Source organism: Indicator indicator, chromosome 33 (genome assembly GCF_027791375.1).
Source record: "Indicator indicator isolate 239-I01 chromosome 33, UM_Iind_1.1, whole genome shotgun sequence".
In the NCBI taxonomy this organism is placed as follows: domain Eukaryota; kingdom Metazoa; phylum Chordata; class Aves; order Piciformes; family Indicatoridae; genus Indicator; species Indicator indicator.
The window spans coordinates 5,539,512-5,560,053 of NC_072042.1; the positions used below are offsets into that span (position 1 = coordinate 5,539,512).

A 20,542-nucleotide genomic window follows, 5' to 3' on the forward strand; every position below is an offset into this window, starting at 1 on the left:
AACCAGCTCCAAGGAGCAGCAGATACCTGACTGCATTTCTCTGCCCAAATCTGTCTTCATTTCTGCATGAAGCAGGATGAGCCTGGCTGCTGTCAGGTGCTTGTGCTGGAAGGAAGCAGGAGAGGGAAGGACAGAAGGAAGGAAGGAGCTTGCAAAAGCAAGTGCTGGCCAAGCAGCTGTGCCCCAGGGGAGAAGTTTCATGGTCGCAGGGTGCTCATGGAATTGCAGAATCATTTGATCTTGAAGGTCTTTTCCAACCTAAATGACTCCATGATTCTGTGATTTTTGTTGGAAGAGACCTTCCAAGATCTTCCAATCCCAACCATTAAGCCACCAGTAAACCACATGCCTCAGCACCACAGCTCCACAGCTTCTCAATCCCTCCAGGAATGGAGACTCCAGCACTGCCCTGGGCAGCCTGGGCCAGGTCTTGGCAACCCTTACTGGGGAAGAAATTGTTCCTCAGGTCCAACCTAAACCTGCCCTGGGCAGCCTGTTTCAGGCCTTGACAACCCTTTCAGTGAGGGATCACAGGATCAGATGATGTTAGGGGTTGGAAGGGACCTCTGGAGATCATTGAGTCCAACCCCCCTGCCAGAGCAGGACCATAGAATCCAGCACAGGTCACACAGGAACACATCCAGATGGGGCTTGAAGGTCTCCAGAGGAGGAGACTCCACAACCTCTCTGGGCAGCCTGTTCCAGTGCTCTGTGAGCCTCACAGTGAAGAAGTTCCTCCTCATGTTGAGTTGGAATCTCCTGTGCTGGAGTTTCTATCCACCAAGCTGTTGGGGGCAGGCTGCTTTGGCACTGCCTGTGCTGACCACATCCTCCCTCCTCCCAGGCCATGTTTGACTGGCTGGACAACGCCGTGATCAAGCTCTGCAACATGTCCCCTGTTGGCACAGACCTCAACACGGTTAAGGAGCAGATGAATGAGATGAAGGTACCTGGGCCAGAGCAGGGCCACTTCTCTGCTGCTTGCTCTCCAGGTCTCGTGCCCCACTGATTGATTTGTTTCCTTCTGGTTTTCGTCCTGCTTCTTTTGGCAGGAGTTTAAAATGGAGGTTTACCAGCAGCAGATTGAAATGGAAAAGCTTAATCACCAAGGTGAGCTAATGCTAAAAAAAGCTACAGATGAGACAGACAGAGACATCATCAAGGAGCCACTGACAGAGCTGAAACACCTCTGGGAGAATCTGGGCGAGAAGATTGCTCACAGACAGGTAGAGAGGGGACCTGGGCTCTCAAATGTGTGGGGTTGAAACTTGCTGGGGTAATGTCATGGCTTGAGGCTCTTTCCCAACTTCAACTTTCTTTTTCCATCCCTCTCCTTGCCCAGCATAAGTTAGAAGCTGCTCTCCTGGCACTTGGCCAGTTCCAGCATGCATTGGCAGAGCTGATGGCCTGGCTGACCCACACTGAGGAGCTGCTCGATGCACAGAAACCTATCAATGGAGACCCGAAGGTCATCGAGGTGGAACTTGCAAAGCACCACGTGAGTACTCCCACTCCAGCTCCACTTTCAGTGCAGGGTTTTGCTTCTCATGAAGGGCTTGAGTTGGTTTGAGTCCATGAGAACCTATCAGGGGGGTTTTAAAGAGGTGTCCCAACGTTTGCCCCCCACATCTCATGTAGGTGCTGAAGAATGATGTCCTGGCCCACCAAGCAACTGTGGAGACAGTGAACAAAGCAGGCAATGAGCTGCTGGAATCCAGTGCAGGGGATGATGCCAGCAGCCTCAGGAACCGCCTGGAGAACCTGAACTCATGTTGGGAGTCAGTGCTGCAGAAGACAGAGGAGAGAGAGCAGCAGCTCCAGTCCACGCTCCAGCAGGTCAGGGAGGTGGCACCATGCAGTGAGCCTCTGCTGAGGGTCCACTTCCTTTGCTTTAGGGGAAGAAAGAAGGGGGAAAGATTTAGTGAGACACTGGGGGTGGGGTTGTGCAAGTTTTTCATGTAGCTCTTAGTCCTGGAGTGGTTGGTGATGCCCAGAAGCTCAGCAGGGGCCAGGTTGAGGATGTGCCATGCATAACCCTGGGGCACCCAGCTCTGCCTCTGAACTGGTTTGGAAGCAATGGTACCCCTGGCACAGGATCAGTGGTGGCTGATGCCATCTGATCTGGGGCTGATGATACCTTCCTCAACAGGCCCAAGGTTTCCATGGGGAGATTGAAGACTTCCTCCTGTGGCTGACGAGGATGGAGAGCCAATTGTCAGCATCAAAACCCACAGGAGGTCTGCCAGAAACTGCCCGGGAGCAGCTCAATGCCCACATGGTAATTTCTTGGGAGAGCTTCTCAAGCTTTTTAGTTCAGCAACCACCTGCCTGGCAAATCTCAGCATCCAAACATATCCCCTCTCTGTCTGGTGTGAAGCAGCAGCTTCTCTGGTCTCTTCTCACTGATAATTTTGCACTTGATGCCTGCATCAAGATGCTTTAAGCACCTTTCATCTGCTCAGAGTGACACTCTCCTGTCCCTTTGCTGCCCGCCCTGAACCCAATTTTCTTGTCACCTTGAGCTGCAGCAAGCCATGGTCCTGCTGCAAGCTCTGCCCTCGTCTAACCCTTCAGTGCTGCCTCTTTTGCAGGAGCTGTATGGGCAATTCAAAGCCAAGGAGGAGACCTACAGCCAGCTGCTGGCCAAGGGGCGACTGATGCTGCTGAACAGGGATGACTCCGGCTCCGGCTCCAAGACAGAGCAGAGTGTGGCCCTGCTGGAGCAGAAATGGTGCCTGGTCAGCACCAAGATGGAGGAGAGAAAGGTAATGTGGATGGAGAGGTGCTGGTCTGACAGTGCTTGCTCCCTGCTGCACAGCTTTGCTGTGGCCTTGTGGCCCAAAGGCCAATGGTCTCCTGGGGTGCATTAGGAGTGTGGCCAGCAGGGTGAGGGAGGTCCTCCTGGAACCTCTTCTCTGCTCTGGTGAGACCACATCTGGAGTGTTGTGTCCAGTTCTGGGCTCCCCAGTTCAAGAGAGACAGGGAACTGCTGGAGAGAGTCCAATGGAGGGCCATGAGGATGGTGAAGGGATGGAACATCTGTCTGCTGAGGACAGGCTGAGAGCCCTGGGGCTGTTGAGCCTGGAGAAGAGCAGCCCCAGAGGGATCTGATCAATGGTTACAAATACCTAAGGCTGGGGGACAAGAAGAAGGGGCCAGGCTCTTTCAGCTGGTGCCCAGTGATAGGATGAGAGGCACTGGGCACAAACTGGAACCCAGGAAGGTCTGCCTCAGCATGAGGAGAAACTTGTTTGGTGTGAAAGTGCTGGAGCCCTGGAGCAGGCTGCCCAGAGAGGTGGTGGAGTCTTCTCTGGAGACTTCCCAAGCCCACCTGGATGTGTTCCTGGGTGACCTGCCTTGGGTGACCCTGCTCTGGCAGAGGGGTTGGACTGGATGATCTCTGGAGGTCCGTTCCAACCTCTACCATTCTGTGACTGTGTGATTTGCTTTCCTAGGAAGGATGGAGCAGGTTAGGGCTGGAGAGGAGCAGGGGTGAGGTGACTGCATCAGACAACCTCTCTCTTGGTAGTGCAGGCTGAGGTTGTCTGTCAGGTGGTGCTGTCTGAACATCAGGCTGGGGTTGTTTTGTGCAGGTAGATGCCAGATTGGTTAAATTACCCCAGAAGTGAGAGGGAAGTTGCTTTTTTGGGTTAATTTAGGGGAGAGGTGGGAAGAAGCCTCCTGCAGCTCTGAAAGGCAGGCTTTGTTGGGCCCCTGTGGGACAGCAAGCCAAGTCCTCCTCCAAGCTGACTCCAGCTGAGACTCTTGGCTGGTGATGAGATAAAACAAGGGACATGGTGGCCTCAGCCCAGAATAAATTTGTGGTGCTGCAGCTGTTGCCATCCAAATGTCCTCCCCCTCATCCATGGAGCTGCTCTGCCCATGCTGAGCCCTTGCTCAGGAAGCTGAGGGTGACGCAGCTGCTGGTGTGCTGCTGGAGCTCTCCCCTTTTCAGGGGCAGTGGTTCTTGTGTGGAGAGCAAGCAGTGGCCTTCAGCAGGATCCCCTCCCCATGGTAAACAAGTGGCCTTGGCAGGCCTGGGTGCTGAGGTTCCTCTTGGAGGGAGGTTTGGGCAGGGACACAAAGGCTGCCTCTGTCTGAGGCACCTCCGAGCGTGAGCTCTCACCCTCCTCGCTGTGGTTTGTTTTTTTCCCCCCCCTCCCTCCTCACCCTGGCAGGCAAAGCTGGAGGAAGCCCTGGCCCTGGCCACAGACTTCCAGAATTCCCTGCAGGACTTCATAAACTGGCTGACCCTGGCTGAGCAGAGCCTGAACATTGCACCCCCAGCCAGCCTCATCCTCAACGCCGTGCTGGCCCAGATCGATGAGCACAAGGTGAGCACCCAACAGCTCCCTGGGATGAGGGGGCAAGGCTGGCACTTCAGGGGGTTCAACAAGCCCAAGGGCAGTCATAGAATCACAAAATCACCTGCTCGAGAAAGACCTGAAGAGATTTGAGTCCAACCATAACCTAACATCTCCCTGTTAGACCATGGCCCTAAGCTCCTCATCCAAACATCCTTTAAACACCTTCAGGGATGGAGTTACCAACACAAGCTTGGGGATGAAGGGCAGCAGGTGGAGGGAGGGGATTCTGCCCCTCTGCTCTGCTCTGCTCTGCTCTGCTGAGACTCTACCTGCAGTGCTGGGGGCAGCTCTGGATTCCCCAGCACGGGGAGGATATGAAACTGTTAAAGTCAGAAGAGGCCACAGCAATGCTGGGAGGGCTGGAAGCCCTCTGCTGAGAGGCCAGGCTGAGAGAGTTGGGCTTGTTCAGCCTGGAGAAGGCTCCAGGGCCACCTTTTGGTGGCCATTCAGTGCTTCAAGGGCCTGAGCAGAAAGCTGGGGACAGCCTTTTTCCAGGGCCTGTTGTGACAGCACAAGGGGGGATGGTTTGAAACTAAAAGAGAGAGATTCGGGCTGGAGAGAAGGGAGAAATGTTTGACACTGAGACCTTGACCCAGGGGATGCCCTAACCCTGGAACCATTCCAGGTCAGGTTGTTTGGGGCTCTGAGCAACTTGCTCTGGTTGGGGATGTCCCTGCTGACTGCAGTGGGGTTGGAGGGGTTTCAAAGCCATGGAGATGTGGTGCTGAGGGGCATGGTTTAAGGGGTGCCCTGGCACTTCTGGGTTGGACTGGATGACCTTTGAGATCCCTTCCATCCTACACCACTCTATGATCTCCCCTGTGCCCATGGAGTGCTCACAGGCACCTCCAGCTCTCCTGACATCAGAGGACATCTTTGCTGCTTGCAGGTGTTTGCCAATGAGGTGAACGCTCATCGGGACCAGATCATCGAGCTGGATCAAACTGGCAACCAGCTGAAGTTTCTCAGCCAGAAGCAGGATGTGGTGCTGATCAAGAACCTGCTGGTCAGTGTCCAGGCCCGCTGGGAGAAGGTTGTGCAGCGCTCAGTGGAGCGGGGACGAGCTCTTGATGATGCCAGGAAGAGAGCCAAGCAGGTGAGAGACGTGGGAAGGCTGCAGCAGACCCTGAGCTGTGGCCAGCTTTGGAGGGCAAGGACATCCTGAGACCAGAAGGAAAGGGAACTGGGGACACCACCAGTGTTGAGGTTCAGACTTGCTCTTGTTTCATTGCAGTTCCATGAAGCTTGGAAGAAGCTGATTGATTGGTTGGAGGATGCAGAGAATCACCTGGACTCCGAGCTGGAGATTTCCAATGATCCTGACAAAATCAAGCTCCAGCTCTCCAAACACAAGGTAGATCTTTGCCAAAGCAAGGCTTGGTGCTGGACACTGGGTGGAAGGGTGCTTCAGTGGGAGGGGGAGCACAGGAGCATCTCCTCTTCCATCAGGACAAGGGAAAGGCATGTCCAGGGCTACTGCTGCCATGGAGAATGTTCAGCTGGGGACCTTCATGAGCACCTTGAATCTTCAGAGAGCTTTCTGAAGCAGTTTTGGTTTCTCTCTTGTTCCCAGGAGTTCCAGAAGACACTGGGAGGGAAGCAGCCTGTCTATGACACCACCATCAGAACAGGCAGAGCCCTGAAAGAAAAGGCCTTGCTTCCAGATGACACTCAAAAGCTGGACAATTTACTGGGAGAAGTCCGGGATAAGTGGGACACAGTGTGTGGGAAGTCTGTGGAAAGGTAAATCCAGCCCCAGCACTTGTGTGCCAAGGACTGCTGTCAGAGGGGAGAAGATTAGCTCAGGGGCTTGGAGGAGGTCACTGGGACATGGCCAGAGGAGGTGAGTTTGTTGATGGAAGCTCACAGGGATGTTTGGTTTCCCAGGCAGCACAAGCTGGAAGAAGCCCTCCTGTTCTCTGGCCAGTTCATGGATGCACTGCAGGCTTTGGTGGACTGGCTCTACAAGGTGGAACCTCAGCTAGCTGAAGACCAACCTGTCCATGGTGACCTGGATCTGGTCATGAACCTGATGGATGCTCACAAGGTGAGAGTGCCTTCTCCAGCTCTGCTCTGGGACACGGCTGGGGCTTTGTCTTCTCCCAGGAGCCAAAGAACAGAGCAGCCACAGTTGGTGCTTTGCTTCTGTGTGCTTCTGGAGCTCTGCTCTTCCAAGATGCTGTCAGTCAGATGTGTTGAGGGTTGAGTTTTGAACAGGTGGCTGAATTTATGGTCCTCTATAAACTTTGCTCTTGGCAGTTCTCTCCAGGCTGTCTTGGAATCTGGGGCTCCTGGGCTTGGATTAGGTCATGCACTGAAATCCCCAGACAGGGTTGGGCATGCATTCAAGGCAGATGCTGTGCTGCAGGTTGAGAAAGATCTAGAGCTTGTCTGCTCCAGGTCACAGCTCTTCTGCCAGGGTGGAAGGTTGGGGCTCCTGCCCATGTGTACCCACACCACAACATGCCCAGGAGCTGCCTGCCTGCCCTCCCCTCATGCCGGCTTGTGGTGGATCCTTGATGTGGCTGTCAAACCTGCATTCCAACCTTCAGATGTGCTCCCCTGGTGTTTTCCCCCCATGAAACACCCTGCTGGGACCAACCAGCCCTGCTCAGCTTCTGCTTCTCCCCCTGCAGGTCTTCCAGAAGGAGCTGGGGAAGCGCACGGGGACGGTGCAGGTGCTGAAGCGCTCCGGCCGGGAGCTGATCGAGAACAGCAGGGACGACACCACCTGGGTGAAGGTGCAGCTGCAGGAGCTCAGCAACCGCTGGGACACAGTCTGCAAGCTCTCAGTGTCCAAACAAACCCGGCTGGAACAGGCCTTGAAGCAGGTGAGCAGAAGGCTGAGGGTGGAAACCACCACAGAGAGCATTGCTGGGCTCCAAGTTGGGGCTCAGAGGTCGACACAAAGCTCAGAGAAGAGGTTTTGCCCTGTGGCTGATCTCTCCTGGCTCAGCAGAACAACCCCAGCGTTGGCAGCAGTTTTATTCTTGTCCCCAAAGGAGAGCCAGTAAAGGTTGATTTGAAAAGGGAGAATGAGGAGATGCCACCAGTGTGGAGGAACTTCTTTAACTGAAGGGTGATGGAGCACTGGAGCAGGCTGCCCAGAGAGGTGGTGGAGTTTCCATCTCTGGAGACATTCAGAACCTGCCTGGATGTGTTCCTGTGTGACCTGCCTTGGGTGACCCTGACTTAGCAGGGGGTTGGACTCAATGATCTCCAGAGATCCCTTTCCAACCCCTACCATACTGTGATGCCAAGGGGAAGGAGATGGCCCAGCTGCTGTGGCACTCACCTATTGGTTCTGGTCAAACCCAGGCCAGCAGACAGAGCTTTTTAACATAAAAATCATGGAATAGTTTGGGTTGGGAAGAACCTTGAAGATCATCAAGTTCCAACCCTCCTCCTATTTCTCTTCTTGCTTTTAATTGGTTTATTAAAGCCCCTTAAAGATCACCAAGTTCCAGCCCTCTTCCCATTTCTCTTCTTGTTTTTAATTGGTTTATTAAAGTCCCTTAAACATCACCAAGTTCCAACCCTTCTGCCATTTCTCTTCTTGCTTTTAATTGTTTTTTTAAAGTCCCTTTCAAGCCCTTTCAGTCCCCTTAAAGTCCCCTTCAGTCTCTGCAGCTCTCAGCCTTGGATGGAGCAGCTGGTTTGAGGAGGAAGAGGAGGAGGAAGAGGAGGAGGACTCTGATGCTTGTGCTTTTGTCACCACAGGCAGAGGAGTTCAGGACAGCTGTGCACTTGCTGCTGGAGTGGCTGTCGGAGGCTGAGCAGTCTCTGCGCTTTCGGGGAGCACTTCCTGATGATGCTGAGGCCTTGCAGTCCCTCATCGATGCCCACAAGGTAAGGAGGAGCTCTGGAACCCAACCTGAGCAAGAATGGGGAGGGATCTGGAGCACAAACCACATGAGGAGAGGCTGAGGGAGCTGAGGTTGTTTAGCCTGGAGAAGAGGAGGCTCAGGGGAGACCTTATTGCTCTCTACAACTGCCTGAAGGGAGGTCATAGCCAGGTGGGGGTTGGTCTCTTCTCTCAGGGACAGAAGGAGAGGACACAGTCTCAAGCTGTGCTGGGGGAGGTTTGGGCTGGATATGAGGAAGAAATTCTTCACAGAAAGAGAGATTGGCCATTGGAATGTGCTGCCCAGGGAGGTGGTGGAGTCACTATCCCTGGAAATGTTTAAAATAAGCCTGGATGAGGCACTCAGTGCCATGGGTTAGTTGATCAGATGGTGTTGGGTGGTAGGTTGGACTTGATGATCTTGGAGGTCTTTTCCCAACCTGGTTAATTCTGTGATTCTGAGAAAGAGGCATGGAGTAGAACCTTGCACCACTGATTCTTTTGGGCCCTTCAGGAGTTCATGAAGAAAGTGGAGGAGAAGAGAGTGGACGTGAACACGGCGGTGAGCATGGGGGAGGTCATCCTGGCTGCCTGCCACCCTGACTGCATCACCACCATCAAGCACTGGATCACCATCATCCGAGCCAGGTTTGAGGAGGTGAGTCCCCCTGGATTGGTTTCCAGGCTGGTGGTGGATCCCAGCACCAGGGATGGTCCATGTGGTGTTGGCTCCAGCCTCAGGTTTCCCACAGCAGGCTGATGGTTGTCTCTGTGTTTCCAACAGGTTCTCACATGGGCAAAGCAGCACCAGCAGAGACTGGAATCTGCACTTTCTGAACTGGTGGCAAATGCAGAGCTCCTGGAGGAGCTGCTGGCTTGGATCCAGTGGGCTGAGACAACCCTGATCCAGCGGGACCAGGAGCCCATGCCTCAAAATATTGATCAGGTCAAAGCCCTCATCTCGGAGCACCAGGTGAGCCCAGTGCTGAACATGGTAGGCACTTGGGAGAGGGGCAGGGAGGTTCATTCCTGCCTCTCCATGGAGGAATCACTGAATTCTCTTGGAAGTCCCCATTAAAACAATGTGTGACCCCACTGGAGCTGTCACCTGGGATCAAAGCCAGCCCAGGGGATGGACTCCAGCATCTTGTAGGGCTTCTAGTGACAGAACAAGGGGCAGCAGCTTAGGGCTGGAAGAGAGGAGAGTGAGACTGGAGATCAGGAAGAAGTTCTTGACAGTGAGGCTGGTGAGACACTGGCACAGGTTGCCCAGGGAGGCTGTGGATGCCTCCTCCCTGAAGGTGTTCAGGGCCAGGTTGGATGAAGCCTTGAGCAACCTGGACTGGTGGGAGATGTTCCTGCCCATGACAGGGAAGTTGGAACTGGATGATCTTTAAGGTCCCTTCCAACCCAACCCATTCCATGAATCTACAGATCTGCAGGCCCAATCCAGCAGTGTGGAACAGCTCAGCCCCAAACTCCCAGGCTGGTGCTGGGTGCTCACATCCCTTTCATGGGCTTGACACACCCCAGTGAGCACCTGGAGCAACAGCAGACTGAAAAACATCTCCAAACTGCTACATTTTCCCTTGTTCCTTCCTGTGTCTTGACAGTCCTTCATGGAGGAGATGACAAGGAAGCAGCCAGATGTGGACAGGGTCACCAAGACCTACAAGAGGAAAGCCTCTGAGCCCCCTCATGGACCCTTCATGGAGAAGTCCCGCAGCAACAGTGAGGCTCCTCTTGATACACAGCTTTGGGTGAAACCTGCTTGTGATGGGAGGAAATGAGGCTCATTAGCTTTGATTATCAATTAAGGAGGCATCCTGCACTGGCAAGGCACCAGGAAGGTGGTTGAAAGATCTCAGGAGGGGAAAAAAATCCCAAAACCTCCTGCTGGGGGGAAGCTTCTGCTGAGCCTGCTCTGCTCTTCCTCTCTCTGCAGTGAGGAGGCTTTGGGGGTTGTTTGGAGTGCGGCCTTCATGCCAAGAAGGTCATTGAGGTGCTGGAGCAGGTCCAAAGAGGGGCAACAAAGCTGGGGAAGGGTCTGGAGAACAGGGCTGGGGAGGAGCAGCTGAGGGAACTGGGGCTGTTCAGCCTGGAGAAAAGGAGGCTGACGGGAGACCTTCTGGCTCTCTGCAGCTCCCTGAAAAGAGGTTGGAGTGAGGTGGGGTTGGTCTCTTATCCCAGGGAACAAGTGAGAAGATGAGAGGAAATGGCCTTAAGCTGCAGCAGGGGAGGTTTATGTTGGTCACTAGAAGAAACCTCTTGAGTGCAAGGGCTCTCAAAGCCTGGCACAGGCTGCTCAGGGAGGTAGCTGAATCCCCTTCCCTAGAGGTGTTTCCAAGAGGCAGAGATGTGGTGCTGAGGGCCATGGCTTAGCAGCAGGCTTGGTAGAGTTAGAGAATTGTTGGACTCAATGATCTTCAAGGTCTTTGCCAAGCAGTGTGAATTCCCAAGAGCAGGGGGAGCACTGGGAGGGGTGTGTTGGGTGTAGAGCCATCTGTCACCCTGCCCTCCCTGGGGACACCACATCCCTTGGCAGAGCAGCCAGGCAGGCTGTGGGAGGTTTGCTGTTTGAGAAACAAACTGGATTTCATTGCTGCTCCTTCCTGGGCTTGCTAACCCTACCACCACCACCACCTCCAACAATGCCTTTTCTCCCTTTTTTTTTCCCCCAGGAAAATCCTTGGGTCAGGCTGCCCCCCCCAGCATGCCCATTATCCCCCAGTCAGAGACAAAGAACCCTCGGATCAATCAGCTCTCCGCGCGCTGGCAGCAGGTCTGGCTGCTGGCTCTGGAGCGGCAGCGGAAGCTCAACGATGCCTTGGACAGACTGGAGGAGGTAATGGCCACCAACTGCTCTGGGAGGGGGCCAGGGGGATGCTGGGACCCCAAGGGCTGCTCACCAGAGAGGTGTGAGAAGTGCTTTGAATCAGTGTCACCTCTTGACTTGCCTGCAGATGGTCCCTGCTGCCTTTCAGAGCACAGAAGCACAGAGTGGTAGGGGTTGGAAGGGACCCCCAGAGATCATCCAGTCCAAGCCCTCTGCCAGGGCAGAGCCACCCAGGGCAGGTCTCACAGGAACACATCCAGGTGGGGTTGGAAAGTCTCCAGAGAAGGAGACTCCACAACCTCTCTGGGCAGCCTGCTCCAGGCTCTGTCACCCTCACAGGGACAAAGTTTTCCCTTCTGTTCCTATGGCACCTCCTCTGCTCCAGCTTGCCCCCAGAGCCCCTTGTGCTGTCCTTGGCCATCCCTGAGCAGAGCCTGGCTCCAGCCCTGCACATCTTTATGCCCAGCAATGAGGGCAGCCCTCAGGCTCCTCTGCTCCAAGCCCCAGCTCCCTCAGCCTGGCCTCACAGGAAGATGTTCCACTGCCTGCAGCAGCTCTGGGGCTCTGGGCTGGACTCTTTCAAGCAGTCCCCTGAGGTCCTTCTGGAACTGAGAGACCCAAAACCTCCAAAAAATAACTCTGCTTAGTGATGTCCAATGACAGGACGAGGGGCACTGGGGGCAAGCTAAAGCAGAGGAGGTTCACAGGAACATGAGGAACAACTTTTCACTGTGAGGTTGCTGGAGCCCTGGAGCAGGCTGCCCAGAGAGGTTGTGGAGTCTCCTTCTCTGGAGAGATTCCAAACCCACCTGGATGCATCCCTGTGTGACCTTCTCTAGGTGACCCTGCTCTGGCAGGGGGGGTTGGACTGGATGATCTTTGGAGGTCCCTTCCAACCCCTAACATTCTTTGAACTGCTAAAAAGTGAAGGCTTCTGTCATTAACTGCTCCTTAATGAATCCCTTTCCACCCTTGCAATTGGTGTGTGTCAAGGTGGTGCCAGCCAGCCCTTGGCCTTACTCCTAGTACTCAGTTTAACAACTTCTGCCTCTTCTCTTTTCCAAATCTAATGGATTTGTTTTTGTTTTTGTTTTTGTTTTATTTATGCTTATCAAAAGCAGCTATGCCCAGAAGTGAGTGGTTTGATTTTTATTTTTATTTTTTGGTTGGTTTCTTTCTTTATTTTTTTGTTGCTTTTGCTGTAGCTCAGTTCAGTTTCTACGTTTTCATGTTTGATTTCTTTGTGGCTTTCAACTCCTAAATATGTTTAGGGACCCTTCCCCCACCCAAAAAAAAAGGGGAAAAAAAAAAACCAAACCCACTCAATCCCAAAAAATAACCAAACAAGTGCTAAAAATTGGGGTGAGCTGGTGGGGTTGGGGAGTCCTTTAAGGTACTTTTAGGGGAGTCCTTTTAGGCCACTTTTAGGGGAGTCCTGAGGAGGCTTTTAAGGGAGGTCTTTAAGGGACTTTTAGGGGAGTCTTTTTAGCAGGGTTTTAAGAGGAGGACTTTTAGGGGAAGTCCTCTTAGAGAAGTCATTTCAGGGCACTTTTAGGGGAATTCTTTTGGGGGGCTTTTAGGGGAGTCCTTCAAGAGACTTATAGGGGAGTCCTTTTAGGGCATTTTCAGGGAAGTCCTTTTAGGGCACTTCCCTTTTAGGGGACTTTCAGGGGAGTCCTTTTAGGAGGAATCCTTTTAAGGGAGGCCTTTTAGGGGGAGTCCTTTTAGGAGACTTCTCTTAGGAGAATTCTTTTATGGGAGGGCTTTGAGGGAAGAGTCCTTTTAGGAGAAGGGAGGGGATAAAAAGGGGGTTCAGTAGAAACTGAAGGGTGAGTGGCTTACCTGAAGCTGGTGGCAGAGCTGCAGGGCTGGGGGTTGGCAGAGCTGAGAAGTGCCCCAGGCACTGTCGTACCTGGAAGAGGAGCAAGAAATCCCTTCTTGGCTGCTTTAGAGGGGAGAACTGTGCCCAGAACGGTGCCAGCAGTGGGGGTTCCTCTTGGGCAGAGCCTGGTGAGCTGTTAGGTGAAGAATCATCCTCCAAATGCCCAAGCAGAGCCAGGAGGGGGGGTTGTGTGTGTGTCTGTGTGCCAGTAGCTGCTCCCCCTGCGTCTGTGTGCGCATCCCAGCGCGGGGGATGCTGCATCCCTTGTCCGTGGCTCCGTGATGCGAGGTCCACGTAGTGGCTGTTGGCTAAGCTGTGTGTCCTTCTGTTCCCCAAAGTCACTTGGAGGTGGCCCTCTTGTTAGTGGGGGTGGGGAGGTTCATCTGGATAAAGGCAAATTGCCCTTCCAGGGAGGGCGGGTGGGCGGCGTTAGGGTCGGGAGCTTGGCTGGGGGCCGGGCTGGTGGCTGAGGGGTGCTGTAGAGCTGGGGGTGGTGCTCCTCAAGGGTTTTCCTCTCTGACTGTGGTGGTTTTGCCTTCCAGCTGAAGGAGTTTGCAAACTTTGACTTCGATGTGTGGCGGAAGAAGTACATGCGCTGGATGAACCACAAGAAGTCTCGCGTCATGGACTTCTTCCGGCGCATCGACAAGGACCAGGACGGGAAGATCACCAGGCAGGAGTTCATCGATGGCATCCTGGCCTCAAGTAAGTCCCTGCCTGCCTGGAACTACCTTGTAAAATGGCCACCTTGACCACCATCACAGGATGTTAGGGGTTGGAAGGGCGCTCTGGAGATCGTTGAGTCTACAGCTGCCTGAAGGGAGGTTGTAGGCAGGTGGGGGTTGGTCTCTTCTCCCAGGCAACCAGCAGCAGAAGGAGGGGACACGGTCTCAAGTTGTGCCAGGGGAGGTGTAGGCTGGATGTTAGGAGGAAGTTCTTCACAGAGAGGGTGGTTTCCCATTGGGATGTGCTGCCCAGGGAGGTGGTGGAGTCACCATCACTGGAGATGTTCAAGAGAAGCCTGAATGAGGCACTTGGTGCCATGGTCTGGTTGATTGGATAGGGCTGGGTGATCGGTTGGACTGGATGAGCTTGGAGGTCTCTTCCAACCTGGTTGATTCTATGATTCTATGAGTCCAACCCCTCTGCCAGAGCAGGACCATGGAATCCAGCACAGCTCACACAGGGACACATCCAGATGGGGCTTGAAAGGCTCCAGAGAAGGAGACTCCACAACCTCTCTGGGAAGTCTGTTCCAGTGCTCTGTGAGCCTCACAGTGAAGAAGTTCCTCCTCCTCTTGAGGTGGAACCTCCTGTGCTGGAGTTCCATCCCATCCATTTCCCCTTGCCCTATCCCAGGGTGCAACTGAGCACAGCCTGTCCCCTCCCTCTTGACCCCCAACCCTCAGATATTTATGAACATTTATGAAATCCCCTCTCAGCCTTCTCTTCTCCAGACTGAACAGCCCCAGGGCTCTCAGCCTCTCCTCACAGGGCAGTGCTCCAGTCCCTAGATCATCCTCGTAGCCCTCCCTTGGACTCTCTCAAGTAGATCCTTGTCCTTCTTGAACTGGGGAGCCCAAAACTAGGTTGGAAAACACCTCCAAGATCAAGTCCATCCATCAACCCAGCACCACCATGGCCATTAAACCATGTCCCCAGGTCCCGTGTCTACACCTCTCATGAACACCTCCAGGGATGGGGACTCCACCACCTCCCTGGGCAACCTGTTCCTGTGCCTGACCACTCTTGCAGCAAAGAAATTTTCCTACTGTCCAATCTAAACCTCCCCTGGCATAGCTTGAGGCCATTTCCTCTTGTTCTATCACTTCTTCCTTGAGAGAAGAAACCAACCCCCACCTGGCTCCACCCTCCTTCCAGGGAGCTGTAGAGAGCCAGAAGGTCTCCCCTCAGCCTCCTTTCCCTCAGGCTGAACACCCCCAGTTCCCTCAGCTGCTCCTCCCCAGCTCTGTTCTCCAGACCCTTCCCCACCTTCGTTAGCCCTTCTCCGGACCCTCTCCAAAGCCCTTCAAGCGTCCTTCTTGGAGTGAGGGGCCCAAAACTGCAGCCAGAAGATGCAGACCTTGCTGTGGCATCCCCAGTCCCTGCCCTGGGTGTTGATTTCTCTGTCTCCTTCCAGAGTTCCCCACCACGAAGCTGGAGATGACGGCGGTGGCTGACATCTTCGACCGCGATGGCGATGGCTACATCGATTACTACGAGTTCGTGGCTGCTCTCCATCCCAACAAGGATGCCTACCGCCCCACCACTGATGCTGACAAGATCGAGGATGAGGTAAAGCCCCAAAAGAAGAAGGCTGTTGGGGTGGCTCAGACTGCAGGTTGGCAGTGGGGGAGTCAAAACCCCCTCCCCCTCAAAAAAAAAAACGACGGCGGCAATGCTGAGGCAAAATGATCGCCCGGCACTGGCAGCACCTAGCATGGCTTTGAAGGAAGGGCTGCTTAGCTTTGGGGTTCAGCCCTTATGTTGGGGGAGGGTCTCAAAATGCTGGTCCCTTACCCCTCTCTCCTTGGTGGTGGCAGGTCACCAGGCAAGTGGCCCAGTGCAAGTGTGCCAAGAGGTTTCAAGTGGAGCAGATCGGCGAGAACAAGTACAGGGTAAGGCAGAGTCAGCGACTCACAGAGGGGCTTGGGTGGGAAGGGGCCTCAAAGATCATCCAGCTCCAACCCCCCTGCCATGGGCAGGGACACTTCCCACCAGCCCAGGTTGCTCAAGGCCTCATCCAGCCTGGTCTTAAACATTTCCAGGGATGGGGCATCCACAGCTTCTCTGGGCAGCCCGCTCCAGTGTCTCAGCTCCCTCACAGTCCTAATGTCCAATCTCTATCTGCCCTGCTGCAGTGCCAGATGCTGCCCTGATGGCACAAATCCTGCTCCCACTTCCCACCTGGGGTCAGGGTGGGGTTACTGAGTGGGGTGTTCAGCCTGGCTTGTTGGAGATGGAGTCCTCATCCTCCAGTTCCCAGTGGAAGTGGCTGGGTGGTGTTTGCCCAGCACCATCCTTGGCCCCAGGGCGTTCCCTGAGGCAGGAGAGCATAAAAGTGGCCCTGTTCTGGGGCAGCCATTCCAGCAGCCCTGTGAAACGCTGCATTCACTCCACCAGCAGCTGCCCTTGAAGTCCTCCTCCTGGATGAGTGTTCCTCACGCCTGTGTTTTCCTTAGCTGGCTCCCCAGGCAGGGAGAATCATTTCCTCACAGGATCTCTTTGTAGCTGCCTGGCTGTTTACCTTGCAAAGCCTTCACCGAGGTGAACTGGGGGAAGGAGCTGGCAGCAGAGCTGGCAGCAGAGCTGGCAGCAGAGCTTGCCCACTTCCCTGCCCACTGCTTTCAGGGCCGATACTCCAGCTGGGAGAAGCCAAGCTGCAGCGCTCACCTCTTGGGCTGCACCCCGTGCCCCCTACCACCTCCTACCTGACACCCAAACAGTGTAAACCCCCTCCCCACCCCAGCTACCCCCTCCCCAGTTTCTAACTCCCTGCAGTTAACAGTTTTCATGATTATTGCACTGTTAATCCCAGCAATGTTTTTCTTGTTTTTCTTTCCCCCTTCCTCTTCCTCTCAACTTTTCTTTCCCCATCCCCTCCTCTCCTCCTTCCACAACTCCTCTCCCTCCGTAGTTCTTCCTCGGCAATCAGGTACAGTTTGCCTCATGGTGCTGTCTCTCACCTCTCTGATTTTTCTCTCACAGATGTAGCTTTGTGTGTCTGTGCTGCTGCTCTGTCCTCTGGGGGCTGTGGGAGGATGGGAGCTGGGAGAGCTGCTCAGCAGAGCCTGGTACAGGGATGTGCCCAAGCTGGGAGAGACCTCCACACCCCCACCCCCCCAAAAAAAAAAATTAAAATACTAAGCTGGGCAGGAAAACGGGGAAGATTCCAATGGAAAAGAGGGAAATTCAGTGGAAAAGGAAAAATTCAATGGAAAAGGAGGAAAATCAATGGGAAAAGAGTGAAAATCAATGGGAAAAGGGGGAAATCAATGGGAAAAGAGGGAAATTCTATGGAAAATGGGAAATTCAATGAGAAAAGAGAAATGCAATGGAAAAGGTGGAAATTCAATGGGAAAAGAGGGAAATTCTATGGAAAATGGAAAATTCAATGAGAAAAGAGGGAAATTCAATGGAAAAGGTGGAAATTCAATGGGAAAAGGAGGATTTGATAAAAATGGAGAGGTTTTTCTCTCCGTGACTCCTTTCTTGGCTGTCTTGGGGGTGTTGATGGTGACCAGTAGCCGATGCTGGCACCTGTGATGGGGAGCATGGGGATACAGATGGGCTGGTTCCCAGCACTGTCCTTTGGGGAACAGCCAACCCAGCTGAGAGCATGAGGGCTACCTGCATGAGGGCTGTACCAGGCTCTGGGTGGCTTTGGATCCCAGTCACCATGGAATGAGAATGCCAAACCCATCCCTTTAATCCCAGAGGTGTAATGATGACTAAACCCAGTTACTGAGTCACTCCTAACTGGAGCAGGGCTCACCCCTCCTGCATGGATCCCTGGGATTGCCGTGACCCAACATGGTGCAGCGTGTGCCAGGGCCAGTTTTAGGGGGCAGAGCTCCTTTGTTAACAGGACTGGAGCATCACCTGCTGTTAGGATGTGCCCACTGCCCCCCTCCTCCTCCAATAGAAACCCCTGAGGGTTTATGTGGAATGGTGGTGCCCTACCAAAACCATGCCCAAAAGGAAACCAACTTGCATGTTGGATGGATCCAAGAGAGCTTTGCCTTCACTTTAGGCAGTGATTGTAGAAACATTTTCAACAGCAGCTGAATGCCCAAATCCCAGCATGTTGAGTGTTGGAAGGGACCTCTGAAGATCATCTCATCCACCCCCCTGCTAAAAGCAGGGACACCCAGAGCAGGTTGTTCAGGATCACATCCAGATTCGGAATCTCTTAGAACAGGAGACTCCACAACCTCTCTGGGCAGGATGCTCCTCACAGCAAAGAAGTTTTTCCTCTGGGCAGCCTGCTGTAGAGCTCTGTCACCCTCACAGCAAAGAAGTTTTTCCCCTTCTCTCATCACAGCAAGTCCTCTGTAGTCCTGGCTGCAGAGCTTAGCCAGGCTCCCAGTGTCCTTGCACTGGCTCTGCTGCCCGCCCGGTGCCCAGGGCAGCCAGGACCTTGGGTTTGGCTATTCAGGAGATTTAGGGAAGCTTTAAACAAAAAAAAATTCAGCCTCATGCTTGTGCTTGAGGGGGCACTGGTCTGATGTGGCAGGTGGTGACAATCACTAATGAACATTTGCAATCACTAATCCCCATTGGCTGTGGGATCCCTGCCTGGATTCCCACCCCTCCGCGCTCACCCACACATCCGCACTGGGCGATCTCTGGGGCTGGGGCTTTCTGGCTGGTGGGACTCAAGTCTGAGGCTCAGTGGAGTTCCCTGGACTTCAGACTTGATGAGAAGAGGTTTCTGGCTCGGTGGTGACACAGCACTGCTTGCCTCACTGAATCAGCTCTTCCCCACGTGGGCTGCACCAGGAGGGTCGTTTGAGTTGCCAGCTTCTGTTTCCTTCATGATGAAAGGGGAAACTCCAACCCTGGCTGAGCAAAGCCATCCAAAGATCAAATGCCAGAATCTCATTTGCTGCTCTATAAAAAAGAAAAAACAACCAACAAACCACCCAAATCTCTCTTTCCAGCTTTAAAACTCAAGGATTGGGATAGTTGCATCACCTTAAAACCACACAGCAGGAAAATCTCCTGGAAATTGGTGTAGCTTGCCCTTACTCCAGAAGAACCTGTCTGGAGAAACTTCAGAAATATTCAAGAGCTGAGTAAAAGCTTCTGGTGCAGCCTGCTGTGGGCAGGAGCTGAGTGCCCTCTTGTCCTGTGCCCCTTGTCTGACCTGTTCCTTGGCTCTGCAGTTTGGGGATTCCCAGCAGCTGCGGCTGGTCCGTATCCTGCGGAGCACGGTCATGGTTCGTGTGGGTGGAGGATGGATGGCCCTGGATGAGTTCCTGGTGAAGAATGATCCCTGCAGAGGTAAAGCAGCTCCTGGCCTTTTGTACAACTGGGGTCTTCTCACCCAGCTTGCCAACTTGCCTGCTCTGGCTGTGAAGGATCAGAAGAGCCCAGGAGCGGGGCTGGGTTGTCCACCTAAGATGCTTCACTGCCATGCCCCTACCCTCAGAGATGGGCTTGGGGTGCATGGCAAGGACCTGTCCTGTGACCCCCCCCAAAGCTCCTGAGCCTTGGTAATGAGGTTGGGTTCATATGACCTTCATCTCTCCTCTATTTGGCCCCTTGCAGCCCGGGGAAGGACCAACCTTGAACTGCGAGAGAAGTTCATCTTGCCGGAGGGAGCCTCGCAGGGGATGACTCCGTTCCGATCGCGAGGCCGAAGGTCCAAACCGTCCTCCCGAGCAGCCTCCCCGACACGATCCAGTTCCAGTGCCAGCCAGAGCAACCACAGCTGCGCCTCCATGCCCTCCTCCCCTGCAACTCCAGCCAGTGGAGCCAAGGTGGGGTTCACCTGGGCAGCTTCCCTCTTTCCTCTCCTGTAGAGACCTCCAAACCCACCCTGGGGAGACAAGGAGCTGCAGGAGGGAAGGTTGGGGCTTGGGGGCTCGATACCTACTGTGCTCTCCTCAAGACAGTCATGGTGTCTGCAGGAAGAACCTGCTGTCCAGGTGGGATGGGTGGGGTGGGAGAGCTTTTCAGCCCAAGCTGGATGCTGGTGGTGGCTCTGCAGGAGAGTCCCCAGCACTCACCATGCAGGTGAAAGTCCCTGAGGCCACGTGCAGCAAGAAGCCATCCCCCATCGTCTCTCCCTTCCCACCACGTTCACCCACCATGGTTTATTTCACCACCTGAGTTCTTTATTTTGATTTATACATCCCCTGTTTGGTTTTGGTATCATTTTAGTGTCCTTTCCCCATCTCCCCATTCCATATACTTTTCCGTTTCCTTTTTTTTTTTTTTTTTTTTTCCCCTCCTTCACTCACTTCCACCTCTTCCTTCCCTTCCCTTCCCTTCCCTTGGATTTTCCATTTCACAGACTCCACATCACTTCTCTCGATGTTATGACAAACCCTGGTTGATAAACAGTAAAGCCAGCACCCCTCTGAGGGGATTCGATTATTCCGACCTGCAGCTCTCTGGTGCAGAGGTAGAGTATGGCCTGGGAACTCCCCCTGGAGCAGCCAGAACCCCACGGGCACCCTGTGGGCACCCCGCGGGCACTGGGGCACTCCTGCTGCCCTGCCCAGTCCTAACGCTTGCCCCGTGGTAGAGCAGCGCTTGGTAGCACCACTGGGAGTGGTTTTCAGGCCTTTCCAACTTGGATTCATCACCCAAAAACCAAAACAAAAAACAAACAAACAAACAAAAAAGATCAATTTAGGGCAAAGCACAACTTGGTGATTCCCAGGGACCTGCTGGCAAAGTGGGAATGGCTGAATCCTAAGAATGGCTCAGGGTGGAAGGGAGCTTTAGAAGGTCGTCTGCTCCAACATCCTCACCGTGCTGTAAGGAAAAGCAAAAAGTGCTTTGAGAAATTGGGTTGTGCTTAAAAAAAAAAAATTGAGTTGTGCTTTTAAAAAAAAAAATTGAGTTGTGCTTTAAAAAAAAAAATTGAGTTGTGCTTTTTA

At 53.8% G+C, this 20,542-nt stretch overlaps 1 protein-coding gene across 1 annotated transcript in view; it reads left to right on the plus strand.

The window, feature by feature from the left end:
• Positions 1-20,542, plus strand: part of MACF1 (microtubule actin crosslinking factor 1) — a 144,165-nt gene that overhangs the window by 119,078 nt on the left and 4,545 nt on the right. The window contains 24 exon segments of the mRNA XM_054395252.1: positions 845-946; positions 1,053-1,226; positions 1,343-1,498; positions 1,639-1,836; positions 2,150-2,278; positions 2,592-2,765; positions 4,179-4,334; positions 5,257-5,463; positions 5,602-5,721; positions 5,941-6,110; positions 6,255-6,414; positions 7,004-7,198; positions 8,088-8,216; positions 8,726-8,869; positions 8,996-9,184; positions 9,825-9,942; positions 10,893-11,056; positions 13,472-13,634; positions 15,070-15,224; positions 15,473-15,547; positions 16,567-16,584; positions 18,818-18,957; positions 19,156-19,414; positions 19,951-20,061. Of these exon segments, the coding sequence (XP_054251227.1) occupies positions 845-946; positions 1,053-1,226; positions 1,343-1,498; positions 1,639-1,836; positions 2,150-2,278; positions 2,592-2,765; positions 4,179-4,334; positions 5,257-5,463; positions 5,602-5,721; positions 5,941-6,110; positions 6,255-6,414; positions 7,004-7,198; positions 8,088-8,216; positions 8,726-8,869; positions 8,996-9,184; positions 9,825-9,942; positions 10,893-11,056; positions 13,472-13,634; positions 15,070-15,224; positions 15,473-15,547; positions 16,567-16,584; positions 18,818-18,957; positions 19,156-19,414; positions 19,951-20,061 (3,606 nt within the window).